Below are 26,088 nucleotides of genomic sequence, written 5' to 3' on the forward strand. Positions count from 1 at the left end.
TTATGTAGCGTAAGATGGGAGGAGACCTTCTGAATGTTGATGCGTCCATTGAGTGAAAACTTGTTACACACACACACACACACTAACATTACATTTTTTTCAGATGTACTGAGAAGCTAGATATATTCTAGAACAAAACAAAAATCTAGCCTCAGAGTTCATTAAGAGTTAAAGTTTATTTCATTTTAAAATACATGAGAAATTATTGTACAGAGCAGATTGTTGGAATCTTTATTGTTTTATTGTTAGGTCAAATAAAAAAAACACTCTGCATGTCTTTTAAAATTCTACTTTCAGGTCATTTTTTTATGCAAAATCAAGCTTACCCCCGGTGAAGCTGTTCTCTGATGTATGCTTCAGTTTTTTAACATTTTGTCATGTTCATAAGTCATAACAGAAGTTCCAGAAGTGGAACAGTTGTATTGTTATGTATGAGATGTATGTTAAGCGTGTGTAGTGGAATGTGCTCATCGTGCCTTTGCATGGATTTTATAAGGGCGAGGAGTTAGTGTGACTCCCAGAATGCCCTCTGTGTCCAGCTCTTCCCCCTCCACTTCAGAGAAGCGGAACTTCTGGAAGAGGCAGGTGAAGAACAGGAAGAGCTCCATCCTCGCCAGCTGTTCTCCTAGACACACTCTCTTCCCTGATGGAGAGAGAGAGAGGTTGAGTGTGTGGGACAGAGGAGGTTGGGGGATCCTGTTTATCTTATTTTTTTTTACATTGTACTATTGTACCACGTTCTAACCTGCAGAGAAGGCCAGAAACGCATCTCTCCTCACAAACTTGCCCTCTTTATCAAGGAAGTGCTGAGGATTGAAGCTGTTGGGTGTCTCCCACTCATCTTCATCAAACAATACAGAGTGAAGTATGGGCATAATTGTGGTTCCCTGGACACAGATGCAGATAAACACAGAGAAGCAGTTATCAGTCAGTGTAGTACAACTCTGTTTTTACTGGATTATTTAAGTAGGAATCTATTATAAGAAGCTAACCCTAATAAATAAATCATTTTGACACTATCTAATAGAAAACAAGTATCTTCTAAACAGCACATTTACAGGAGAAAGATAAAACTTTCTTAACTTTCAATAGAAATCAATGGAAAATGTATTTATTTTAGGTAATTTGGGATAATTTCTATTGGTCTATTTATCAAGAAATGTTGCCACAGTGTAAGGGACAGTTTATGTGTCCAAATTTTGTAGTAACTTTAATTATGTAGTACATTTTACTGCGATGATATACTGATCCTTACCGTAATCCTAGGCTCCAAACTTTATTGTTTCCTATAAGGAATGCACAATATGGATAAAAATATCTGACATGAAATAACACTGTTGGATATCCTGATGTTGATGTAAAACATGAAAAATACAGACTCTGAATTCTATTTTTTTTGGCACTTGGCTTTGCTGCAGTGATTTTTTTTTTCCAGACTAAGAAGTAGTTTGATATGAGATTCACTGTGTACCTCAACCTCGCTCTACCTAATTCTGCTTTGCTCTGCCTCCAGCATATTCATGCCATGTAAGCACAGCCTAAAGTGTAAAGAGCTCTCTCTGTGTGCAGACGGTTGGTGCAGTTTGAGTTCCTGTTATTATACACACATGGACAAAACTGTTGGTACCCCTCGGTTAATGAAAGAAAACAACACAATGGTGACAGAAATACCTTGACTGACAAACCTCTGACAAAAGTAATAATAAATAAAAATTCTATGAAAATGAACAAATGAAAATCCGATAAGAGGAAAATATTGGACTGTTCTGAAGTGGCCTTTTGTGAGCCCTGACGTAAATCTTATTGAGCATCTTTGAAAGGAGCTGAAACCTGCCATTTGGAAAAGGGACCCTTTAAACCTGAGACAACTGAAGCAGTTTAAGTTAAGGGTACCATTATTTTTGTCCAGGCCTGTTTCATGAGTTTATTTTTTTAAATAACTGACTTTGTTCATTTGTTCATTTTCATAGAATATTTTATTTTTTATAACTTTTGTCAGATTCAAGTTATTTCATGTTTTTCATTCATTATCGATGTGTACCAACAATTTGGTCCACGTATGTATTTAATATTATTGCAGCTCTTAGTTCAGCTTTTCCAAAACACCTGGATATTGAGTGGATGGACTATGTACTGTTTGTTAATTGGTTTTCCATTCCTGATCTTGAAATAGAATATTTTAAATAATTTTAAAGAAGTCTAACAATGTTAGGTCTTATTATAATTTTTCTGTTCTATGTACACGCTGTGCATCATCCACCTCTAAATTCTTGCCCAGGGCGTCACACTGGTCAGGGCTGGCTCTGTGTTTAGTGATTGTTAACCCGTCTATTATGTTTTACAAAGATTAGCAGAATTGTAACTTTGTTGTTTGGTCTTGTACAAGTCTGTCATAAATTATTTGTGCATTTCCAGCATTGTATTGTCCAACAGCTCCTATTGAATAGGATTCTCCATGTTTTTTACTAGTTTTTATCAACAAACCATATGTCACTCACTTTTAGAATGGCGTATCCTCCAAGTGTCGTGTCCTTCGCTGCTACTCGAAGTCCGCTCAGAGGCACAATGTCTCCTCTCCTCAGGATCTCGTGGATGACAGCTTCAGTGTAGGGCATGTTGGGTTTGTCGGCCATGCCGGGTTGTCGGGACTGCCCAATCACTCTGTCTATCTCCTCCTGCACTTTATCTGCCCCAGCAAAACATTCATATAGTTTTCAGATTGTTTAATTATTAGACATTGTTTCGTGAGAACTCACTCGTACTATTGGCTCATGTTAAAGATGAGCAGATGCTATAATTTTTTGTCAGCTGATACTAATATAATCTTAGGTAAAAATATCAAAACCTTAGATTTGTGGTTGAATTAGACAAAACAGATCAAAGAAGTACCAAGTACATTCAATAATGTTGAGGTCTGGAGTCCGGGGTGTCCAGTCCATTGTTCTGAGAGCACCGGTAGCATGTTTAAATTGATCTGTTTCGTTTGTTTTTCTTAGTAAGAGCTACACACCCTTTTGGACTCGCATAATTTAATTGTTTTCTCACACATATTTGTGGGACTTGATTTTCTCAAAGATTAAAGCTTTGATTAAATTGCTGTATAGTTTGTAATTGATCATCAAGTTTACAGTGCAGATCGCTTACAGATCATCAATAAATTAAAACAAAATTCAGACATTAATCCTAGATTTCAGTTTAAAAGTATATTGTCTTACTAGTTTGTTTGTATTAGAGATATTTTGACATGGTCTTTCTGTCATGTAGTTGTTGCATTTTTTTATTCTGTTACACATTTCATAGTAATAATAATAGAGCATGTCGTTCTAAAGTTGACTTACTTTGATTTCTCATTTTTAAACTCAGCTCATGTCCATATGAGACTCTGATGCCTCACACTAATAAAACTCTGCTCTCCACTCAAACTCCTGCTGCTGAGTTTGTTGCTTTCAACTTTGCATCAAGATTGAGTGAATAATTATATAAAAAAAAATGACAGCAGCGTTAAAACTGTATTCTACACAGTTATGGTTCAATCTTGTCAATTAATATGCAGTTCAGATACACTCTGATTGGTGGGGAGTGATTAATATGTATTACTATTATCTGTGATCTGTTACACTGTTACACTGGGAGGAGCCATTTTGATTTTAAACTAAATATAGTTTATCTGATTTTTGACAGGTGCCAGTTTTATTCAGATTGCAGATTTGATGCAGATTACTGAACAAAATTTAAGATGTGTAAAACAATGCCTCACCCTGTATTTCTGGATTTTTGGCAAGGTAGATGAGAGCCCAGCCCAGTGAAGTAGTAGTGGTTTCAGTTCCTGCGAGAAACAGGTCCAGTGTACACCTAACCAGATTTTTGTCACTAAAACCATCAGCTGGATCATGAGAATTCTGCAAATAAAAGAAAGTAGAAAGAAAGAAGAACTCAGGATGCGAGAGAACAATTCTAAAATATAAATGTGGAGCTACACTAAGATCATCACTCAAGGCAAAATTTTATTGGGTCATTTACACAATTACACAAGAGCCACTGTACAAGTTAAAATCCTACCTCTTTCTCAATCAGAAAGCTGTCCATGTAGTCTCGAGGATTGGAGGGGTCCAGGTTTGCTTTGTGCTTGTCCAAGTTCTTTTTTATAAATTCAGAAACGTGTTCATAGTTGCTAAAAATAACATTGTGTCGGCCAGGAAGATGCTTCATAATGTTAGGAAATGATTCATAAAGCTATTGGGGAGAAAAAGAAACATTTTTTGTGAATGTCATAATCAAGACGTAATCTTGCTTTAATACATAATCACTGCAGAGATCAGCTGGAATAAATTTCTTTTCTAAGTAAAACTGAAGACATGATTTTTTTTTATGAGTGACTACCTTACCCATCCCCAAATGGAGCCCTCTAGGTGAATTGCTTCAGATGTGTACTTCAGCATCTGCTGGAAGTCATAGTCTGCATAATCATATCTCTGGCCGAACACTAACTGGCAAATGATGTTGGAAACAGCATTGTTGAAAAGTCCAGAAGGATCAAAAGCCTGTCCTGAAGATAAAACATGTTTGTTAGCTTGAAATGCATATATGAGTTTAATTAAATTTACCCTTTAGCTAGTATTACATTTGTAGATAACTAGGAGAAACAAGGGAAAAGGCCAAATGTGCTCTCTGTGCCTCTGCAATAGCATCACCAAAATGTTTAATCTTACTTTACTAACTAATTCATTTTCTCCATGTTTAGCTCTCCATATTTTAACAAGTGAACTGTTTATTTTATATATTTTATAATGTGTATCCTCCCTCCCTATATAAGGTACTCTTATATTCCTTTTTTTTCTCCAAACACTTCCTTTTCCCATCTTTTCAGGTAAAAAATAAAAAGGTAGTTTTTCGTCATGTTTTGTTTTGTCTAGGCCTCTAGCCTCAGGTATTTACTGAGAACAACTACTAAAGAATAAGAAATTACATTTATGTGCATTATTAATATATTTTTACTTTGTTTGACTGAACCAAATCCCTCTGCCTGGCTGTGTTTAATTTGGCCATGTATGTGTTTATATGAAGTGTTTTTTATAATGCTTTACAATTTGTTATGTTTGTTGCAATTCTTAAAATATTATAAAATGCAGACTCTTTCATTCTGATGTATTACACATTTCACACTTGCAATTTGAATAGAAATGTATTATTATTGGATAAAGGATTTAACTAAACAGTATGCTAACATAAAATCAGTTAAGTCTTGATTTTAAAGAGAGGTTGAATTAGATTAGTAATGTACTGGTAAGGATATAGATTACCAAAAGATTACCAGAACATTACCGTGATTTTCATACCTGTGCTCTACCTGTATGTACATAACAAAACATTACCATTTCTTTCTTTTGATCAGTGTATATATATTGACTTTTTACATTGTATAGATGTCAGAGTGTTTTCAGTCAGAGTGTTTTCAGTCTGAAGGTTATTCTAAAAGTATGTTCTGTACCTTTGTGTCTGTCCATTTCATCCAGCAGAAAATGGCTCTCCTCACAGATGGCGAGCTCCATAGTCTTCTTTCCAAGCCCAAAGTTTCTCAGTGTTGACAGAGCAAAGCGTCGCTGCTTCTTCCACAAGTTACCATTGCTGGTAAACAGTCCACCTGAAGAAGCAGAAAGAAATCAGCAGTGCATGCCAAAATCATGTAATATTATCAGTCAGATTAAGCTGATCAGTTTGACATGCTTGAATATATTCGCATTACTGTTTTAGGAGATTCTAAGAAGAGCAAGGTGACTGTCTTTCCAACCAATAATTTGATAGAAATGCTAAATCCACAGCTAAATTTATAAAGCAGTGATTCTAGGAATTTAAGTCATACTGTATCACCTGCTTGCTATTCAAGGTTAAAATACCGAACACAAGCAATAAACACTGACACGCTTTGCTGCAAAAGGTTCTTTGAGCAATACTATACAATAGGTATTTATTTATTTACACTTCACTTGATTTAAAGGTTTACCAGTGTAAAAGTGCCACTGTTTGGTGAACAGCAATAACTTACCATTGCCTGAGTAGATCCTCTCTGCAAGGGGACTGTAAGGCCTATCCACAAAATTGTCCGTCTGGTTCACCAAAGCTTCCTTCACCATTTTGTAACCTGTGAGAAGGATCATCTTCTGTTGGCCTATTCGCATGGAAAATATGTTGTTGTAGGCCTTGCCAAGCTGTGGAGATGCAAACATTATGGAAAATGATGAGTGGATGTATAGGTGTAGTTCTACAGTGTTTTTAAAAACTTTGTTAAATACAAAAACAGAGGAATAGATGGTGTAGACAGTCCACATAAATATATCAATATATTTACAAAGAATGAGAACTATTCTCTTATTTTTTAGGTTTCTGCTTGGGGCTATGATGCCGCAAATCTGCACATTCTGTCAGCATGTAAGGTGAGCTTGGTGCAGGGACACACTACACGTGGAGGCATGATCAGGTACATAGGTCTCTAGCTGGTGCCCTTATTAAGAACTGCATTGAGGTTAATAATATGCCTGTAGTTGGTGGCAAGAGGTCAGTTGGGTTTGTTTTTGAGGAGCAGTGTAATGTTAACAAGTACAAATGTCAAATCTTGCTACATGGCCTGAAGCAAGAGTTTGGAAATTACAGGTTCCACATTGTATTGTTGTAACTACTTTGGGGCCAGATATTGTATTGTACTCACAGAGTAAAGGGATTGTTTGTTTTATAGAGCTATCTGTGCCATTTAAGGACAATGCTGAAGGAGGTAAATGTTGAAGTGCGCAGAATTGGTGAGAGAATGTAGCTGGCAGCCTAATGTTAGACTGGTTTTCTAGCAAAGAAAGTTACATCTGTGTTGGTGGAATTTGGGTTTAGAGACTGTGTGCTGAGGACAGTAATTAAGGAACTGTCAGAAGTAGCTAAAAGATCTAGGGAAATGTGGTTGTGGATAAGAAGGAATGAGGTATTGTGGGAAAGGCCATGGTGTGGATGGGAGTGTAGATACAGACTTTGGTGTTTGGTGTGTGATGTTGGAATTGTGATATCAAGGTTGTGGGTAAAATCCTGTCGTATCCTTTGTAGTGAGCCTGGGATGCCAGAATTCACTGCTGAGCCTTCGGCAGGTGTTATTGGCCTAATTCAGTAAAACACTGACTAAGGGAGCTGCCAACCTGATGACCCCTGTGGAGAGCCTCAGTGAGGTGGATGATGAGTGTATTTGTGAAAGAAAGGTTAAGTGTTTCTTGTTTGTGTCATGTGGCTGATCTGATCTGATCATAAACAGCCAGAGGGAACTAGCTGTTAGGTGTTGGGTCTTAATGTTTGAGTTAAATGTTGCTGATCGGATTATAAATGGTCACATAAATATTAGGTGCCAGGTTTTATTATGGCTGTGTAGTGATTAATAGGGAGTGAGTGGGAGAGTACAGTATAGAGAAAGGGAATGGGCCCTATGGTGCAGAATTTATTATCTGCCTGTATTGCGTTACTTTCTTAAAAGCAGGAGCAAATGAATTTGTTTTAAAATAGATTAGGGCCATTCCACTGAATAGGTGTGTCATGTCCTGGCCCTGTTCCCTGTCTGTCCTCTTGCCTGTGTGTGTCCCATGTGACCTGTGCCCCTGTGTTCTGTCTCAGTAGTTTTCCACCTGTGTCAATTTGTAGCTCCGCCCCCCAACCCCAGGTGTTTTCACTTCCCATGTGTGTTAAATAGCCCTTCTGTGTCAGTGTTTGCTGTCGGTCTTTGCACCAACTCCTGTCGTTTGGCTCTTTGCGTTTCATTGTTTTCCTAGCCTTAACCCTAGTCCCTTGTTCTTTGTTTATATTGTGTTTTTTCTACTCCTAGTCCCCTGCTTAGTGTTTAGTTCCTAGTTTATTCCTTGTATAAATCCCTGCCCTGTTGTTTCTTTGTCTATTACTCTCTGTTTGTTTTATGTTATCGTTACACCCTGTTTGTTTTGGTTTGTTTCCTCGTTCTCTGTTTATTTATTCATTTATTTAATAAAAACCCCTTACCTGCACTTGCATCCGCCTCCTCGTCTCCCTGCCTGGTCTACCCTGACAAGGTGTTATTTGCTTGTTGTAACTCTTCCAAATTAAACTTGGAATGGCCCATAAACTGATAAACAAAATAACTGAAATAAAATGCTGAATCCCTAGTAGTAGTGTCAGTCCTGTTTTTTTTTTTTTTTTTTTTTTTAGATAAAGGTGCAGATGTTTGAGGTAATTGACATATCGAGTTGCAGTAAACTGAGATGTTGCTATAGTTGTGCTTTTATTCTCACACTGCCGATTGTGTGCTGGATTCAAGTTCAGAGGCCGTGTACTGGATCACTGTTGGGGCATTACAGCAGGTAAAACAGTAAGCTCATGTTCATGGCCTTCCAGGTTGTGGCATAAATCAGCAGAGTACTTTGATATAAAACATAATATAACATAACATTTTGCCCAAAATTATGCAGGGTTTGTTGTGATAGTATGATGCATTTTACTCATGTAACTACAACACAGCTTGAAGTGAATAACTATTGCCAGACATGCTGTCATAAATATCGATTAAAGCAGCTCTCTCTCACTTAGTGCTGCTGAAGGGACAGTCAGTCACATGAGGAACCACTTAACATGTACACTCTTAATATATCCCCTATTATGAACCAGTCCACACTTATTTCCGCAGGTTTCTCTCTAAATAATCAATTCCACAGACAACCAAGTGACATGGAGTAGTCACGCCAACTGTAGAATTTCAACAGTGTTCACTGTAGACAGTTTCATTCCTCTACTCCGTGGCTGGGTGCTCATGTCTTACATGCATTAGATCTGATCTTATGCAGGGTCTCATCCTGGGGACACCCATACCCATAATTCCTAGCCAACTCTGCTGTTATTTGTTATGCCTCAACCACCCTCCCCAATAGCTGTGATCAATGCAGCTTTAAAATAGAACCACAATATTATGTTTTGCAATACTGTATCAATTCTGAAAAACATAGTATTGTTTTTTAATTAACAGTTTACATATAAATATTAGTGACAGACTGTGTTTATGTTTTAACTACTAACCACTAGACATCAGTATTGTACTCTGTCTTCAGATCACACTGATACAATTGCTTAGCAATATTTTTCTGAATGTAATATTGTGTTTTTCATACTCTGGTGCTTTTCCTAAATAATACACCTTCATATATTGAATAATTTATTGCGTGTGATATTTTCTGGTTCTTATTAACACAAAACCCTACTTTGAAACAAGACATTGTTCAATACAATTCTGAGATATACACCACAAACAGTATAGAATTAACCGTGCTTTTGAGAAATGTGATCTTCAGAAATTATGTTTGCATTTGTAAACAATGCAGGGTTAATACAGTTGTTCAATGAAATGTATCTGCTTACAGAAGTTAATTATAAACTCACTGTCATAACTAGACAAATTCAGTCTGTGGACAGTTCGACAGATGTAGGAGTCTCTTTAAATACATATCATTTTGAATAATTCAGCCAAAACATTCCTGTACATAGCAATAACATGAGTCTTGCACCAGAACTGTTTGCTCACCTTGGTTAAGTAAATATGTGGCTGTGGGGAGGCAATGTCCAAGATGTTTCCGAGGAACGGGAGTGCCAAGGGTCCAGAGGGAAAGTTCAGAGAATTTTTGTTCTTTAAGTAGTCGAGAATCAGCAAAAATGCCAAAATAAAAAGCAGACTCTTCATATCAAAACTCTCTAGGAATGGTAAAGACACCATGGTTAATCCGGTGACACGGTGAGCGACAGACAGAAACGGAATGTAAAGGAAAACAAGGAACGTGTGTGGTGTTGTAGTTCAGTGCCTGTTATTTTAAAGCTTTAAATGGTCACACCCCTCTCAGCTTTCACTGTTATTATTTTTTAAAGGAATAAAGTATAATATAAATATATAAACAATATATAATATAGAACATAAACTTTATATAAAACACAACCAGAATCATGACAAAAAATTTCTCTTTAGTTAGCATGTATACAGTAGCAGCCAAAAGTTTGGACACACCTTAAATGTAGTGTTTTTCCATTATTCTAAAATGTTCTACTTTTGAGATTAATAATAAAGTCATCCAAATTATAAAGATAAACCTATGGAGATATTTAGTAAGCAAAAAGTGTTAAACAAATCAGAATATGTTTTATATTTTAGATTCTTCAAAGTAAGGCTTTTTTTCTTGCTTAGATGATAGTTTTGCACATCTTGGCTGGATTTTCTCAGTCAGCTTTATGAGGTCGAGTCACCTGGAATTCAGGCTTTCAGTTAACAGCTGTGCTGAACTAATCAGGAGTTAATGACTTGAATTTCTTGCCTCTTAATTTAGGTGCTTGAGAGCATCAGTTGTTGTGTTGTGAAGAGGTAGAGTTGGTATACAATGAATAACCCTATTTGAGTAATATTCTAATTCCAATTATGGAAAGAACTACTCAACTAAGTAAAGAAAGAAGTACTTTAAGAAATTAAGGTTTGAGCTTTGAGTATTCTCAAAAGCAGCTGCAAAGACCATCAAAAACATAATGATGAAACTGGCTCTCATAAGGACCACCCCAGGAAAGAAAGGCCAAGAGTTTCCTCAGTTGCACAGGATAAGTTTATTAGAGTTACCAGCCTCAGAAACAGCAAGTTAACAGCTTAAGCACAGATAAGAGCCTAAAACCTTCACAGATTTTTTTTACACTTTTAAGTTACTACGTGATTCCTTATGTTTTCTATCATTGTATTTATTTACAATGTATGGAAAATAATAAAAAAATAACAACTTTGAATCAGAAGGCGTGTCCAAACGTTTGACTGGTACTATAGTTGTGTTAATGGGGAATCAGATAAACTATTTGCAGCCAAAGTACATTTCAGTATTTATTTCTTGATTTTTTTTTTTTAATACAGACAATAATAGATTGCACAGATTGGAAAGGTTTAAAAAAAGAAAAACTATGATGTAGGATAACATAATGCCATTCAAAACTTTGTGTACCCCAGCTAAAAATGTCCCGCAACTGTTCATTCATCTGAGAGTAAAACATTAGCCCTTTTCTCTAAATGCCAAAGATTGATTTTTTATTTCAAGATCTAAGGTTCAAGATAAAAAGCAAATATTTGGTCATGTATTATCTAATATTTAATGTATTCTGTAACATGTGTCATACAAAATAAACTTTCATTGCAATTTGCTGAAAATAAATGAGTTATAAGAAGGTCCATGTAGCAACAAACCTATGAATTAAATTGATGTTCATTTTATTTTATTTTTATTTGTATATGAAGTTTATATAATGCACTCTGACCTTGGGACTCAACGTTTCATGTTTATTGTGTTTCATTAACCTGACTACTGATACACATAAACCACATAAACCACTACCTACTTTTCTTCAACCCTTCACCCCATGTGTAAACATGTCTGTAAGGTCTGGATATCAACAAGGTTTGAAATGACTCAGCGATATTATCAGAGTTTACTGCAGCTTAGGATCTTATGCATCTGGGCTGATGTTTTTTTATGGGTCACAATATATCAAAAGCAATGATAGATACATTTTTAAAAAGTAATTGAGATAAAGCCCTCTTAGTTCTTCTTAAATATCATGATCCTTTCACCTCAGTTAAACATTTACTAAGCACTGTACTCACCTCCCTGCACATTGACCAGTGCAATTACTATTGTATTTATCATCATGCATGAGCTACTGATATATATATTTTCATGCCAGTGCTTATACTGTATATTGTGCAGTCTTTCGAAATTAATGTATTCATTTGTTTGGTAACCCCTTTATTTTGGTTCTTTGTTGATTAAATCATATTAGATTAAATAGAATGAGGACAAAACATTGTGTAATAAATAACAATGCATATGACAATGTCATTTCCTTGCAAAAGACTTCTGTTGTGTACACTGTGGCTTTTGTATTTGTGATTGAAATCTTTAATTTCACTTACACTGGCTTAAAATGTGCCCGCCACCTACAACTTTCTTTTGTTTTTGCTTCTTTTTCATACTGATATTTTTCTGATTATCAAACAGACTTTAATATCAGACAAAAATAACCTGAGTAAATATAAAAAACACTTTTTACATAATAGTTTTATTTATTAAAGCAAAAAGAACTATCCAAACCAAATCAAGCCCTATGGGTAAAAGGATTTGCCCCCTAAACCTACTTATTTGGCAACAACTGCACTTAAGCTTTACTGATAACTGTCAGTGTGTCTTTTACAATACTGTGTAGGGATTTTGGCTCACTCTTTTTTACAGAATAGTTTTTTATTCAGACACGTGTGAAGTTTTTAAAGCATGAACCACCATCTCAATCAGACTTTGACTAGGTCACTTCAAAACCTTCATTTGGTTTTGTTTTTTTAAGCCATTCAGGTGGCCTCAGAAATCTCCCATAGATACCATTTTCGACCAGTTTCTATCTTATTATTAATTCATTAACACACACCTTAACTGTGGCAAGTAAGACTTGCAGTTCTTTAAATGTAGTTTCTTTTAATAACACTTTTTGCTAACAGCAAATGTTTTTCCTGTTCATTGCAATTACTTTGAAACCAATAAAACATTAAATAATAAAAATAGATATCATCTTTTTTTCTGGCATATAACTGTTTGTTTTTGTAAATACTATTTAAGATTGTTTGTGTAGAAACATTGTTTGATATATTGTGTGATATAGTCAAATGGTTTATCTTTCAAATTTTAACTGATTTTTTAACATTCACTAAATATTACTGATCTGCCATGCCCTGCTTTCATGCCCTACATCATCGAACTAACATTTATAAGGTAACAATTCTTTTAATAAAAGCATAGCTAAAAAAAAAATTTGTTGTTAACTTTTCGTTCAAAACCAGTAGTGCTTTATCATGTTCACACATATTTAACATGGATTCTTTTTGTGACACACCATGGACTACTTGCTGATATTGTTTTTTTTTTTTTTCATAAATAAAAATATACTGTTTTGCACTCTGTTCATTTGGTTAGACTTGAGCTTGATAGGCCTTTTTAGATGTTTAGAAGATTCTTATGGAAGTAAAAACCTGCTCTCAGCACTGTTTTGTTAAGAGTTGGACTAGGATTTGCATATGGGTAGGGGGTATTGGGTTGATGTCATAGTTATGATGATTGTGTAAGTACTGTAACCTGCAAACTGGAAGAAAGAATATTAAGTGAAATGTATTTACATGTTTTACTTCTTTTTTTTAATCTTTTTTTTTTTCATTTTCTCCCTAATTTACATGGCCAATTACCCAACCCACTCATTAGGACTCACTCTATCACTAGTGATGCCCCAGTACACCAGGAGGGTGAAGACTAGCACATGCCTCCTCCGATACACGTGAATTCAGCTACCACCTCTTCTCAAACTGCTGCTGATGCAGCATTGCCAAGTAGCATCACTGCGCTCAGGGGAGGAAAGCGCAGCGACTCAGTACCGAAACATCAGCTCACAGATGCCTTGTGCTGATCCACATCACCCTTTAGAGTGATGTGGGGAGAGAACTCCTTCTACCCACCCAGAGAGAGCAAGACCAATTGTGCTTTCTCAGGGCTTCAGTAGCTGATGGCAAGCTATATGAACAGGATTTAAACCGGCGATCTCCTGATCACAGAGGCAGCGCTGGACCAATCAGAGATCTGTTACTATAACTTCTTTAGGAAGATATTTAAGCATTATAGCCACAGTATGTTGTTTTGAGTTTTTTTTAATTATCTAAAAAAAGAACCGTTTAACACTAGGATGACTAGAATTTAACAATATTGAGGACATCACCCCTACTTCTTGTCAACAATTAGAGGGCCATTAGTCAACCACAGCACCCCCACACCCTTAACCCCAACTCTCTCTCTCTCTCTCTGTGTGTCTCTCTCCCTCTCTCTCACTCAAGATTCAAGGTAGCTTTATTGGTATGACTGTAATGGCAACAATACCGTCAACACATTCCGACAATAGCAATGAGAAAAACTTACAATTAAAGAAAGAAGTGACAACAGTAGTGAACAAATGCAAAATGTTACCATTTGTTTCTGTATTTTATTTATATTTACATTGTACTGACAAATCATTCACAGAAAAAGTGTAAGCATGCAGAATGTGCTATGAAGTAGAGAAAGGGGTGTGTAGATTAAAATATATATAAGAGGTCCATAATTTAAACATTTAAAACTATTTAAAATATAGAGCTAATATAGAATTATTCCAACAGTTTTACACACTATAATTACTTTTCACTATAAAATGTGAAGAGAGCACTACAGCATCCAGAAAGTCTCAATTAAATAAGTACTGTACACTATACATGATTTTATCTTGGGATAGCACACAACTTGTATGCCTTTGGGGCCTGTGTAAAGCCGAGCTGACTTTCCAGACTGGGCTCTTCACCATGAGGAGGACTAAAAGTGAAGGTCTGAAGGAGGATGGTGAAGAGGAGGAATAGCTCCACACGAGCCAGATACTCTCCAGGACACATCCTCTTACCTACAGCACACACACACACACATCCAAAAATCCTATTAGACTGAGTCCAACAGCACCACCAGCCTCCAGCTGATAAGATAGTTAATACTCTGCCTGGCCCAAAAAAGAAAGTCTGTACATGGATTTAAGTAAGTAAATGATGTGGGGTTGATGCTGCAGTTGTTCAGGTCTGGGTTCAGCAATGTATGTGCTGAAAGAATGAGGTCAGCTGACTACCTGAATATACTGAATATAGACCAGGTTATTCCATCAATGGATTTTTTCTTCGCTGATGCCACGGGTATATTCCAAGATGACAATGTCAGGATTCATGGGGCTGGAATTGTGAAAGAGTGATTCAGGGAGCATGAGATCATCATTTTCACACCTGGATTGTTCCCCACAGAGTCCAGATCTTAACCTCATTCAAATTCTTTGGGATGTGCTGGAAAAGACTTTGTGCAGTGGTCAGATTCATCAATGCTGCTGCAAGATCTTGGTGAAAAATGAAAGAAACACTGGATTTTTTTTATTTTTTGGCCAGGCAGTGCACAATGCAGTGTTAAGCAGTGGATTTGCTGTACCTGCAGAGAATGCAAAGAAAGCATCTCGTCTGTGGAAGCGGCCCTCCGAGTCCAGAAAGTGTCCAGGGTTGAAGATATCTGGTGTTTCCCATTCACTCTTATCACACAGCACGGAGGAGAGGTTAGTGATCATTATTGTTCCCTACAGACAAAACAGAGAGATTCACAAACAAGATTATCTTTTTAATACCTATATTAAGGCCAAAAAACTGAGCTTACAGGCCAAATTTGTATCAAACACTGTGTAGATTTTTAGCTTTACCTTTGGTATAAAGTAGCCTCCCAGTGTAGAGTTCTTTATGGTCACCCTGGACATATTTAGTGGAACAAGATTGCCTTTCCTTTGCACCTCATGAAGGACAGCATTGGTGTACGGCATGTTGGCCTTGTCTGCCAGAGCGGGTAAACGTGAACGTCCAACAACACGGTCAATCTCCTCCTGGACCTTCTCTGATTGAGGAAAAGTTCATGATTAAGTTTTTTTTATTATTTTACATTTAAATTTTACCACTTTCAACATATAATATTGTTAAGATTCAAAATAGATCACAGTCTAAGGGTTTTCAGCCAGCAATCATATTTTAAGAATAAAAACAAATTAAAGTTGATGACAAGATTAAAAAGATAGCAAAAACTATTTTGCTTCTGTAAAGTGTATGATAACCCCTTTCAAGTTTTAAAGATTCTTCACATAATTTCCTATTCATTTTAATGCCTTTTCACAGAACCTTTAATTTATCTTAGGGTTCTTTCAGTACTTAAACATTTTTCATACCTATATATCTCCTTTTCACTAATAATTCTGTAATAAAACCATTGACTGAATGTTTTAATGGAAAACATTTCTGCTATCATTTATCAAACACTTATGCCAATCAACAAAAGTCTACATTAAGTCTACATCACAATAATTACATTATCGACTTATCGAACAATAAATGGACACTACCTTAATAATATTTGATAATTGTGATATCGTCTATTGTGTTTATTTGAATGTTTATTCGCATATATAACAGAGTACATTATTTTAACCAGTCATGTAGTAAACAAATCTTCAACAACTGTAGTTCCATACACACAGTGTGAACTGTAGTAGGTAAAGAAAAGAGTATACATTTCCCAAATTATTATTATTTAAAATGTTGTTGTATTTAAAAGGGTATAAATACTTTGATATGATATACTATTATCTTTAAGGCAGTGACATTTTATTGGTCTTAAAATGACAATAATATCGTTTATTGCAATAATTTCTGGGATGATATAAAAATTAAAAATGCTATTGTGACAGGCCTAGTCTACATAAACAAAATCATTAAGGTATCCTTCCCCAAAATCTCTTATTAATAACAGGATAATATCACATACAGTATATTATATTAGTCAGATCATTACTCTCTGAGATGGTATACCCTGAATTAGTGGATATTTAATCATGTAGAGAAGAGCCCAGCGTAAAGAGTTGGTTGTGGTCTCAGTTCCTCCCTCGAACAGGTCCACCATGCACAGTGCCAGATTGTCCACATCAAACTTGGCCTCTTTGTCTGTCTTTCTCTGCAAATAAGATGTAAAAATTCAATATAAAATCTGCAAATGTCAAATTTCTATAGAAAGAATAACCAAACATCACATATAAAAAGAGATTTTTGACCACCTTCTCAATTTCTGCTAAGTAGGAATCGATGTAATCCCGAGGCTCATCAGGATTCCAGTCGAGTTTGTGTTTGTTAATCTCTTCTTTCAGAAAGGCTGCAAGTGTTTTGTAGTTGTTGATTATAGTGTGATGTGGTCCTGGTATTCTCCTCATTATGCTGGGGAATGCATCGTACAACTGAAAGGTGTGAAAGAAATAAGTATGTTTTATACAGTAGCAAATAACAAAACAACTCCTAAGATTATACATAACATTTTTTATGGTTGAATAAAAAACGTGAGGTTTTCTTTGTGTATGAAAAATTGTTTTACCAGTTATTTCAGTTGCATTTTACTAGTATAAAGTTTAATCCTGTACCTCATTCCACACAGAGCCAGTGAGGTACACCGACTCTGCACTCATCCGTAGAAGTTTCTGGAACTGAATGTCATCGTACTCATGACGATGGCCGAAGACCAGGGTGCCGATCACATTGGCCACTGCGTTATTAATTTTGAGCAGAGGATCAAATGGACAGCCTGTACAACATGAAAGTAAACAAAATCTATTTAGGTTTTGAAATCTGAAAAAAGATCTGTCTATATAATTCGATGTAATAAAAGGTCATATTTCATTAATTCTGATATCAGTATGATAATTTGCTAACACACTTTGCACTTAAGTAAAGGGTCTCAAGTATAGAAGGGTCTTTCATGTACAGTAGTGATAAACAATGATATTCTCCAGGACCAAACCCACAACACAGTAATCATAATTCATTTTAATGACTGGGCAATTAGGACACCAAAATTACCCTTAATAAGGGTATTTTTCTGCTCCAGCACAGGCCTCACCCTGTTCCTCTTTAAATGCCTCAGAGAGGAAATGGCTCTCTCGCTGGATGTTTTTTTCCAGAGTCCTTTTCCCTTCATCAAAGTTCTTCAGGTGGCTAACAGCAAACTGCTGCTGTTTCCTCCATGAGTAGCCATTGCTGAATGACACACCTGTGGCCCATCAGATTCCATCCAGGTAAACCAGAAAATGAGAAAGTAACAGAAGTAGAAGTATAGTTTAGTAGATTTAAAGCTTTCACTCTCTGATGATGGGTGTTATAATGTTATCAATTCTTGCATAAAGTATGTTAGCATTGTGTTATTGTATAATTAGAATTTTGTTGGATTTAAAATAAAAACAACACAATTAAATACACATGAATTTAACTGACAGAATTTACAAAAGTACGTTCTACAAATGTAACTAGGTATAATTAATAAGTAAGTAGGTAAGGTCAATTCCAATCATATTGTATCATATAATCATATAATCCACTAAAACATTAGCTAATATCATAAATAATGTATAATTACTTAAATATAAATATAAATAGATATGTTAAAGAAGTTGTGCTTTTATCTAATGTGAACCTAGAAAACTATAATAATTCTTGTATTTTTTCAGTAATTATACTACCATGTTTTGTTTCTTAAACTCACTGTATATGTAAAACTGTTGCATGTACAAGTGTTTAGATTGGCTTCTTTACATTTATCTTACCTCTTCCTTTGTATATTTCATTAAACAGAGGTGTAACAAAACGGGCAAAGCTTTCCACTTTTGTGACAAGAGCTTCCTTCACCGCCTTATATCCAGAAACGTACACTATTTTAGTACTTCCTCTCCGCAGACTGAAAATATTCCCAAATTTCTCAGCAAGCTGGAAAAAAGTGTTTACAAACAATATTACTCAACATCTCACTTATCACCAAGAAACACATAACTTTTAGCTTGTTGATTATTAAGTGGATTTAACTAAAACCCCACTATTCTGTACTTTAGATCATGTTAATTGGAATGAACCATTATTCACAATTACATAGACCTTCCCATTTCCTTCCCATTTTCACAAAAAGTAACTGACCAAACATACCGTGACATCATTCTACAAATGAGGATTTTTTTATATTTGAATACAAAAATAAAATGCTGCCAAAATCTTATTTATTAAAAAATTATGGAAAAAAAATGCCCCCAAACCTAATTGGTTGATCCGTCCTTGTTTGTGATAACTGTGATGTGATGTTTTGTGATGTTTTTGTCTTTCGCATCTCTGTGAAGGAATTTTGGCCCACTCTTCTTGCAGAATTGTTTTACAGTTTTTCTCAATTGGTTTGGCTCATTTCTTGAAACTGAGATGACATTCCTATAACTAAAAGGTAAATTGGCCAAACAGACTTACAGTTCTTCACAACACTTCAGATAACCAGCAAAATGTCATATGTCTCCCAAAACGTTCATTCTTGCTTCAAAATGAAGTCTTTCTCCCATATAAATAGTCAGTACCATAAAAATGGCATAGATCCTTCTCAATTGCTTTGGCACATTTTCATTCATTTCGTCCTCCTGTCAAAATAAACTGGACGGTGCAGCACAACTACATGGATCCTCATCACTGCTCATATCGCTCCAAAAACAGTTTACCCATGTGTCAAAACTAATTTCCTTTCTCACACAAATCATCAGTGCCCCCAAAATGCATTGTCCCTTTGGCATTGTGTAAGTACTGCAAGTCAAAATGCTTAGATGTTTTGTCTTTATGGCAGAGGTCTAGCTAAAGGAATACAATTTTCACACCACACACACTGCACTTATTCAAGTACATCTTTACACATTACTGTAGGTAGAAAAGAATAAAAATACAAAGGAAAATGTATCAAATATACTATGTATACAAAATACAAAAACCTGCAAAAACAAAGCAAAATACATTACAGTATGTAAAAAAACAGTCAAGCATCACAAATGCAGTACAGTAACATTCTGACTACTCTGTGTCACTTCCCTCTCACTCCTGGTCAACTCCCTGGCCATCCATCCACTGCAGTCTGTTTGGCCATAAATTCTCATCAACATCACATCTGATGTGTTCTTTAGCAATGCACTGTGGGAAGAGCGTCGTGAAAGCCTGAGCCATCCTCTACACTGATCCTTATATCATAACAGGACTAGCATCAAAGTACTAGCACCAGGCTGAGCTATATATATACAGCAATGGCAGCATTCACAATCATAGTGTTACGCCCTCGCTATGTTTTCCTGTGTTTTCCCCGTTTCCTAGTGTGTTTCTCTTGTACTTTTCCATTACGTGTGTAATTTGTAGCTCCGCCCCTTCCCCAGGTGTTTCTAATTATAGTGTGTTTTATGTTACTATATATAGCCCTCCTCTGCCACCTTGTCCTCCGTCGGTCTTTGCACCTTCCTCTGTCGTTTGTCTCGCCACGTTTGCTATTGTTACTACGTCACGTTATTGCTCTTTCTATGTTCTTGTATTTACACGCTATGGTTTATTTCTAGTCACGTTTATTTCCTGTTTGTTTCTTAGTTTATTTTGTATATATTTACGTATTTATCCCTGTTTATATTCCCTAGCCCTGTTTAGTTATTATCTGTTTAGTTTAGCCACTCATCTGTTTAGCTTAGCTCTTTGTTGGTTTTCCCTGTTTGTTTATGTTTATATATTTATTCGTTATTCCCCTGTTTGTTTATTTGTTTATTTGTTATTTATTACAGTTTTTCTCAATTGGTTTGGCTCATTTCTTGAAACTGAGATGACATTCCTATAACTAAAAGGTAAATTGGCCAAACAGACTTACAGTTCTTCACAACACTTCAGATAACCAGCAAAATGTCATATGTCTCCCAAAACGTTCATTCTTGATTCAAAATGAAGTCTTTCTCCCATATAAATAGTCAGTACCATAAAAATGGCATAGATCCTTCTCAATTGCTTTGGCACATTTTCATTAATTTTGTCCATCTGTCAAAATAAACTGGACGGTGCAGTAAAACTACATGGATCCTCATCACTGCTCATATCGCTCCAAAAACAGTTTACCCATGTGTCAAAACTAATTTCCTTTCTCACACAAATCATCAGTGCCCCCAAAATGCATTGTCCCTTTGTCATTGTGTAAGTACTGCAAGTCAAAATGCTTAGATGTTTTGTCTTTATGGCAGAGGTCTAGCTAAAGGAATACAATGTTCACACCACACACACTGCACTCTTTCTGCTGAGGAAATTGTAACTATTTTTATTTACAAGTACATCTTTACACATTACTGTAGGTAGAAAGAAAAGAAAATACTAAGGAAAATGTATCAAATATACTATGTATACAAATTACAAAAACCTGCAAAAACAAAACAAAATACATTACAGTAGGTAAAAAAATAGTCAAGCATCACAAATGCAATACAGTAACATTCTGACTACTCTGTGTCACTCCCCTCTCTCCATCACCTTCTTGGCCATCCATCCGCTGCAGTCTGTTTGGCCATAAATTCTCATCAACATTGCATCTGATATGTTCTTTAGCAATGCACTGTGGGAAGAATGCCTGAGCCATCCTCTACACTGATCGCCACAGGACTATATAATCATTATATCATCACAGGACTATATCATCGTTATATAATCACAGGACTAGCATCAAAGAACTAGCACCAGGCCAAGATGTATACAGTGGATAGAAAAAGTCTACACACCCCTGTTCAAATGGTAGGTTTTTGTGATGTAAAAAAAATTACAATAAGACAAATAATTTCTACCTATAATGTGACCTATAACCTGTACAATGCAATTGAAAAACAAACAGAAATCTTTCAGGGAGGTGAAGTAAAAATAAACAACTGAGATATTGAGGTTGCATAAGTGTGCACACCCTTTTATAACTAGGGGTGTTGCTGTGTTCAAATTTAACCAATAACCTTCAAACTCACTTTAAATTGGAGTCAGCACACACCTGTCAACAATTAAAGTGCCTCTGATCAACTCCAAATAAAGTTTAACTGTTCTAGTAGGCTTGTCCTGATATTTTTGTAGCCACATCTTTCAGCACAAGCCATGGTCCACAAAGAGATGCCAGAGCATCAGAGGTATCTCATTATTCATAGATATCAGTCAAGTGAAGGCTACAAAAGTCATTAAATATACCATGGAACACTTTGAAGACTGTCATCATCAAGTGGAGAAAACATGGCACAACAAGACATTACCAAGAACAAGACATTTGACAAAAATTGATGATAAGACAAGAGGAAAATTGGTCAAGGAGGCTGCCAAGAGGCCGACAGCAGCACTGAAGGAGCTGCAAGAATTTCTGGCAAGTACTGGCTGTGTAGTACATGTGACAACAATCTGCCGACTTCTTCATATGTCTGTGCAAAACAAACATCCAGAAAACATCTAAGCTCTACTTAATTTTCCAAAAATTCATCTGATATCTACCAAACGCATGTGGGAAAATGTGTTATGGTTTAATGAAACCAAGGTTAAACGTTTTGGACATAATTCCAAAAGGTATATTAGGCGCAAAAGCAACACTGCTCGTCACCAAAAGAACAGCATACCTACAGTGAAGCATGGTGGTGGCAGCATCATACTTTGGGGCTGTTTTTCTTCAGCTGGAACTGGGGCTTTATTCAGGGTGGACGGAATTTTGAACAGTTCCAAATACCAGTCAGTATTGGCAAAAACCTTCGGCCTCTGGTAGAAAACTGAAGATGAAAAGGAACTTCATCTTTCAGCACAACAATGACACAAAGGACACATCTAAATCAACAAAAGAATGGCTTCAGCGGTATAAGATTAAGGCTTTGGAATGGCCCAGCCTGAATCCAGACCTGAATCCCATTGAACATCTGTGGGGTAATCTGAAGAGGGCTGGGCACAGGAGATGCCCTCACATTTTGTCAGATTTTAAGCAGTTATGCAAAGAAGAGTGGGCAAATTTTGCCACATCAAGATGTGTCACGCTGATAGGTTCCTACCCAAAAAGACTGAGTGCTGTAATAGATGCAAAAGATGTTGCAACAAAGTATTAGTTATATGTATTTAACCAGGTGATTTTAAGTTTTTTGTTTTATATTTTTTCGCTGTAAAGATTTATGTTTGTTTTTCAATTGCATTGTACAGGTTATAGGTCACATTAAATGTGAAAAAAAGTTATGAAATTATTTGTCTTGCTTTAATTTTTTTACAACACAAAAACCTGGCATTTGAACAGGGGTGTGTAGACTTTTTATATCCACTGTATATAGAGCAATGCCAGCATTCAAAATAATAGACAACAAACTGATGGATTGGTCACCAGTAATGTGGGACACTCATTTTCGTCAAAACCTGCTTTCACCTGTTACCTACTCACCTGATTGTAATGAATTTATGAAATGTTCCAAAATATGTGTTCTGTATTGTATTACAATTTCTTAATCCATTTTGAGAATTGAGCAGACTATTCTGCAGATGATGACTTATATGATGAAATTGTGCTGACATGTTTTGGAGAGAACAACCATTACACTGAGAACTAACCAATTAAGATAGATCAACAAGATGCATTCTTTTGGAAAATGTACTAAATGTAGGATGATTGTGTTAAGTGTAGGCTACTTGTACATAACCATTTGCAAAGATGTACTAAGTGCTTGAGACATGTACAAAGCATTTGAAATGTGATGAAAGCAATGAGAAATGCCATTCTGTTATGAGAAACTGCAAGTTAGTTTGGGAATTTGTCCATGTTATTTTGAGAATGTCATCTCAGTTTCAAGAAATGAGCCAAACCAATGGAGAAAAACTGTAAAGTATTGTTCTTACCCGCTTATAAATCCGCCTCCCGTCTCATCCCCGCGTCACACATAGACAATAAACTGATGGATTGGTCACCTGTAATGTGGGACACTCCTCCTCGTCCAAACCTGCTTTCACCTGTTACCTACTCACCTGATTGTCATGAATTTATGAAATGTTCCTAAATATGTGTACTGTATTGTATTACAATTTCTTAACTCATTTTGAGAATTGAGCAGACTATTCTGCAGATGATGACTTATACGATGAAACTGTGCCAACATGTTTTGGAGAGAACAACCATTACACTGAGAACCAACCAATTAGGATAGATCAACAAGATGCATTCTTTTGGAAAATGTACTAAATGTAGGATGATTGTGTTAAGTGTAGGCTACTTGTACATAACCATTTGCAAAGATGTAGTAAGTGCTTGAGAAACGTACAAAGCATTTGAAATGTGATGAAAGCAATGAGAAATGCCATTCTGTTATGAGGAACCGCAAGTTAGTTTGGGGATTTGTCCATGTTATTTTGAGAATGTCATCTCAGTTTCAAGAAATGAGCCAAACCAATTGAGAAAAACTGTAATTCACCCACATTGAAGGGTTTTCAAGAATGATTGGCCTGTTGAAGGTCATGCCACAGCATCTCAATTAAGTTCAGACTTTAACTCCAAAAACTCAATTTAGATTATTTTACCCAGGTCAAGCAGCAGAAGCAGCAAAGCAGCCCTAGACAGTGAGGGGTGGTGACTTTTTGACATAGGGCCAGGCTGGCCAGGCTTTTTTTCATTAATAAATGTCAGTCCATTAGTAACACTGAGGTGTTTTGCTATAATAAACCCCGCCTACGCGATGCGGGGAGGGGAACTGTGATGATGTTGCTTGGGGTACAGTTCAGAACAGCTTGAGACAGTTCTCAAGCCAGGTCCCCCCCGAGGGGTGGTGATGGGGTGGAGGCGGGTGCGAGGTCGAAAGTCATGTGGGTGAGCACCTGGAAGGTATATATATATATATATATATATATATATATATATATATATATATAGGACCAGGGGGAGGAGCTCGGGAAATTGAGGCGTGGTTCATATCCAAAAATTTTGTTAATTCTTAACAACACTTAAAAACTCTAGCAGCACTGCTGTGCATTACATTGCTCTTACACTGGCAACGGTTCGGACAGCATATTAGCAAACATGATGCAATTTCTTTTCATAATTTGTCATATAGTATTGAGTGAACAGACCACATTTGCCCATAAACGATTAAATGTCCAATAACAAACAAGCTTATAGAAATTTAGCAATGTTTCTAAAATTTTGTTAAACCCCTTGAATGAAAGCTAAAAGTCTGCCCTTTAATCCGATCCTGATTCCTTCAAAATTACAAAAATGTGCTCATCATTTTTTATATATATATATTTTTGTAATTAAACAATGATTTTTTTTATATTTGAATGCAAATATAAAATGCTGTCAAAATCTTATTTATTCAAAATTTTATTTATTAAGGAAAAAAGATCAAACTGACCTGGTTCTATGTAAAACCTTAAACCTAACTAGTTGATCCACTCTTGTAATTCAAGTAATTAAACACCTTAATTACTCGAATTACTTAATAACACTTATCAAATGACTATGTCATTTGATTACAACACAGGTTGAATAACCTACAACACACAAATTACAAAATAATATTGTGCATTTATTATTTATTAAGTAGACCTATTTAACCTAGATAACCACAAAAAATATTTTGATATCATTTATAAGAGTATTTAATACATTTGAAAAACATTACTGTATTAAAAATATTAACCTGAGTTTCTTAGCTCAGAAAGACAGTTAAATTAATCTTGTATGGTTAAATATTAAAGTCCTGTAATCTGCAAACACACAATGTCATCTCTGTCATTAACTTGGCGTTTAAAAATTATTAAATGGAAATCACATACCTTGTCCATAGTTTTATAGTCAACTCCAGTGAAGACATTTCCCAAGAAAGGTAAAGGCCGTGGTCCTGGAGGAAAGTTAGGTGGATTTTTGTTCTGAATATAATCGATCAGGATCAAGAAAACTGAAATGATTATTAACCAGCCTTTAACACCAAACAGCTCAAATAAGGCATGCAAAATCATAGCCAACACCTCTTCAGAGTAAATGATTTAGAAAGCAGCAGCCTAGGCCAGTTTCAACTATAGAGTTTATCAACTGCAATTTAACTCTTCTTTAATCCTTAGGTTTTGTGCGTATGTGTAAGTAAAGGCTCTGTGTGTTTGCATTTGTGTGTGTCGTGCATAGGCAGTAGTTCCTGTGGCGAGAGAGAAAGAAGAGATAAGACCAAATATAAGGGGGGTAAAATAGCATAAAGGACTCCCTGTTCTCTGGTGAGTGGAGGGTTACATAACCAGGGGCTTGTGTTGTCTCCAAGTAAAACAGGGCCCCTAACAGCTCATTTGTTTACATTCTTTTCCACTCTAAAAAAAAATAAAAAGCTCTGTAGGGAAAGAAATCCAACTCTGTCCGATTCATGGCATCCACATATTTGTGTACAAGCATTTATTTATAACTTGTATATAACTATTTTATAATATGTTGACTTTCTTTTTTTAAATAGAACAATTGTTTGAGATTTGAGAGTATTTTGATTTTCAGAGTTTCAGATTCGAGTATCAAATCTTAAACTTATACCACCAGCTGGGGGCCACACACTGAGATGAAATGCCATTTAAAAAACAAATAA

General features: G+C 35.9%; 2 protein-coding genes across 3 annotated transcripts; both read right to left on the reverse strand.

The window, feature by feature from the left end:
* Nucleotides 1-157: 157 nt before the first annotated feature.
* Nucleotides 158-9,838, reverse strand: LOC103035066 (cytochrome P450 2J4). The gene is made up of 9 exons (XM_007259503.3): nt 9,566-9,838; nt 6,044-6,206; nt 5,489-5,641; nt 4,386-4,546; nt 4,060-4,233; nt 3,758-3,899; nt 2,499-2,686; nt 746-887; nt 158-643 (listed from the first exon to the last, which is right to left on the reverse strand). Exons 1-9 carry the CDS (start codon nt 9,752-9,754, stop codon nt 468-470), a joined length of 1,488 nt encoding a protein of 495 aa, XP_007259565.3. The 5' UTR covers nt 9,755-9,838; the 3' UTR covers nt 158-467.
* A 4,212-nt stretch (nt 9,839-14,050) lies between these two features.
* LOC103035382 (cytochrome P450 2J2) lies at nt 14,051-25,729 on the reverse strand. Of its 2 annotated transcripts, none has more exons than XM_049481708.1 (9): nt 25,301-25,728; nt 18,271-18,430; nt 17,571-17,720; nt 17,095-17,255; nt 16,738-16,914; nt 16,496-16,637; nt 15,343-15,530; nt 15,081-15,222; nt 14,051-14,517 (listed from the first exon to the last, which is right to left on the reverse strand). In XM_049481708.1, the coding sequence occupies exons 1-9, from the start codon at nt 25,481-25,483 to the stop codon at nt 14,342-14,344; spliced, it is 1,479 nt and encodes a 492-aa protein (XP_049337665.1). In that variant the 5' UTR covers nt 25,484-25,728; the 3' UTR covers nt 14,051-14,341. The 2 variants fall into 2 exon arrangements, with proteins under 2 accessions (XP_049337665.1, XP_049337668.1); XM_049481711.1 differs by having other exon boundaries at nt 14,429-14,991; nt 25,301-25,729.
* Nucleotides 25,730-26,088: the final 359 nt, after the last annotated feature.

Source organism: Astyanax mexicanus, chromosome 1 (assembly GCF_023375975.1).
Source record: "Astyanax mexicanus isolate ESR-SI-001 chromosome 1, AstMex3_surface, whole genome shotgun sequence".
Lineage (NCBI taxonomy): Eukaryota > Metazoa > Chordata > Actinopteri > Characiformes > Acestrorhamphidae > Astyanax > Astyanax mexicanus.